Raw genomic sequence first — 2,885 nt, 5'->3', positions numbered from 1 at the left:
TTTACCCAGAATGCTTTGCATCTAAATAAAATGGCTCCGTCCGTGTTAAAATATATTTTTAAAAATTATAAAAACTAAACATCCTACAGTATTTTTACAGTCTTTATTTTACAGTTAAAATAAATGTTTATCAAATAAAGTCTAATGTTATAACTAATCAGGGATCCCTTTAAAGGGACATTTTAATCATTTTAAAGTGACCCAACTTCCAAACAACCAGGATATCCCTTTAAAGCTAAAGACAGATGCTTTTTACTCCCCTCAGATTAAAGGCAGCAGGACTACAGAGCGAAGCAGCTTACCCACATAGTAAGGTGTGTAACAGGGGGTCTGCAGAGAGTTGTGTAGCGTTGTCTCCTTAGCAAAACCAAAGTCCGTCAGTTTCAGGACGCCATTTTTACCTTTATTGGTGTACAGCAAGTTCTCTGGCTGACAGGAAAAGAAAAGTGGAGGGATGAAAGGACTCTAGTCCAAATGTCACTGAAAAATGACAAAAGTCAGGAAATGTTCCCCGGTCTGGATCTCTGTGTACCTTGATGTCTCTGTGAGCGATGTTAATGTTGTGGAGAAACTGGATGGCTGTGCCAATGTCCCTCATGATCTCAAACGCCTCTGGGAGGAAACAAATAAGCAGATTCTCTCAAACCAGAAGCAAGTCTTATATTTTATAACAGGAGACATAAATAAAAGAAAGAAACTCATCCCTGTAAAGAAGGTTTTTGACACTGCTGGTTTAATAATTACAGCTCATAAATGAGGCTTATGAGCTGCTCAGCTGAATTTAGGAGCTTCTTCAAAGAGCCGAGCTTTTCCCTGCTGTAAACAGCTGCTTCCTGTGCTTTTCCTAAAGCCCCTCTAGCTGAAAGAAACAAACCTGTTTACTCTGTGCTTTCCTGTCTGATTCTGAGATATGTGGTTCTTGTCAAGTGGTGTGTTTATGCCACGGTCCATCCTCACCTTTTTCAGTGAAGGCCTGGTCTCCTCTGGCCTGGATCCTGCTGAACAGCTCTCCACCCTCCATACTGTCCAAAGAGACAGGGACCGAGGGGGTATTACACAGTTACTACACATTTTACACTGTAGAAGTCCACATTTCCTGTAGATTTTAATGACTTTTCTGTAAATTTCCTGTGTTGCTTTTATCATGGCTACTTTATGACATAATTATAATCAGGATTTCCCCCAGTGTGTTAATACCCTGGCAGGCCGCCTGGATGTGTGACTCAAAAAACTGAATTTTAGAACTGAAATTGAAAAGTGGTCAAAATGAATTTTCAATACAATAAAATACAGTTACAAAGCTAAATAATCCAGATCCAAAACTTTAAATTCAGATTAAAAACCATTAAATTCAATTGAATCCAATTTCAAATTATACTTTGGATTTAGTCTATTCAAACTCAGTTTCTGATGATAAAAGTGTCTTCCCATACACAAAACTGAAACAAACAAAATATAAGAAAATATTAACAGCTCACTGTTACTAACTAGGTTTTTGTTTAACTATTTTAAATAGTCTACAAGGTCAACATCTCCTGAAGTCTCAGTAATTGTTTTATTCAGAACAAAATCTTCAGTTTGACCATCATAATGTTAGAGTTGATTTAGAGAAGTTAAGTCTTTTCCACTCGTCATAAGTTTAATCACTCCTACATGAAACTTTCCTGTTTGCTCTCCAGATTTTAAAAAAATGTGTGTACTTAGTAGGTGTGTACTTCTTGTGGTTGACAGATGAGCAGACAGCTGGAGGAGGAATGTGTGTGTGACTGTGTGCAGTCCACCATCTGCAGTGGACCACAGCGTTGACCTCTGACCCTCCGTCAGTCAGACAGGAGCAGTGGATTTATACACGACTCCACGCAGATCTTTAAACATTAACAGATTTGGTTGCCAGATATTAACATGATTTCTTTTGACTGTTTTGTAAAAAGAAATGAGGTTTTTGTGTTGCTGAACTTTATTCTTCTTCTTTTCTTTTTGAGCACGATGCTGACAAGAAATCGCTCTGTCTGACTCAAAGGTGTTAATCGGGTCAAGAAACAAACACACACACACACAGTTTACCACAAACAACTGTTCAGTAAATAATTAATGATGAAAATCAGTGGCTATTTAAAATTCTCCTGCACAGAACGGGTCACTTCCCTTAAGTCACTCACTGTGGTCTTTCTTTCTTTATATTGGTCTGTTTCATCACCTACAAGGTCTGTGATAAAAATATTAGTGTTTAAACACTTTAATGTGTGTCTGTGTGTGTGTGTGTGTGTGCCCTTGTTTTTACCACTTGGTGGGGACAATTTTTCAGGAAAATGCCGCCTCTTGGGTACCGGATGCTCCTTGTGGGAACCAATGCCCGGTCCCCACAACTTCAGAGGCTGATTTTGGGTTGGGGGTTGGGTTAGGACCAAGGTGAATTGAGTTTAGGTTAGCTTTAGGGTCAGGTAGAAACCTGTGAGGTTAACTTTAGGGTAAATGGTCAGGGTTAGGATATAAAATTTCCAAAAAATGAATGGAAGTCAATGGAAACCCCCCACAAGGATAGAGAGATAAAGTAGGTGTGTGTGTGTGTGTGTGGGGTGGGGGGGGTACTTCTTTTTACTACAGAGTGTGGACCATTTGTGCCATTGTCAAAGTGAGGTCTTTGATGTAAAGTGAGGACCTCTGCAATGTCCTCACTTTGTTTGCAGCTCTGCTGTGCTTTACTAGTTAGGTTTAGAGGTATGTTGTGAATTAAGTTTTGGTTTGGTTAGTGTTAGGGAAAATGTCTGGGTTAGGCATAAATACAGTTACAAAAATGAATGGAAGTCAATACAATGTCCTTTGCTTGATGCAAATACAGGTGTGTGTGTGTGTGTGTGTGTGTGTGTGTGTGTGTGTGTGTGTGT

The 2,885-nt window shown here is 39.2% G+C and overlaps 1 protein-coding gene across 3 annotated transcripts in view; it reads right to left on the bottom strand.

The window, feature by feature from the left end:
- The window catches only part of mapkapk3 (MAPK activated protein kinase 3), a 32,237-nt gene that overhangs the window by 10,963 nt on the left and 18,389 nt on the right, over nt 1-2,885 (bottom strand). For 2 of the 3 annotated variants that reach the window (XM_014019313.1, XM_014019312.1), the window contains exons 3-5: nt 958-1,022; nt 533-612; nt 303-429 (exon numbers count right to left, since the gene is read on the bottom strand). In XM_014019313.1, the coding sequence (XP_013874767.1) occupies nt 303-429; nt 533-612; nt 958-1,022 (272 nt within the window). The remainder of the gene's footprint in view (nt 1-302; nt 430-532; nt 613-957; nt 1,023-2,885) is intronic. The other variant, XM_014019314.1, reaches the window with a different exon arrangement.

Source organism: Austrofundulus limnaeus, unplaced genomic scaffold (assembly GCF_001266775.1).
Source record: "Austrofundulus limnaeus strain Quisiro unplaced genomic scaffold, Austrofundulus_limnaeus-1.0 Scaffold216, whole genome shotgun sequence".
NCBI classification, from domain to species: Eukaryota; Metazoa; Chordata; class Actinopteri; order Cyprinodontiformes; family Rivulidae; genus Austrofundulus; species Austrofundulus limnaeus.
The sequence above is the reverse complement of the archived record's forward strand: the minus strand, read 5'-3'. Positions and strand labels throughout refer to the sequence as shown.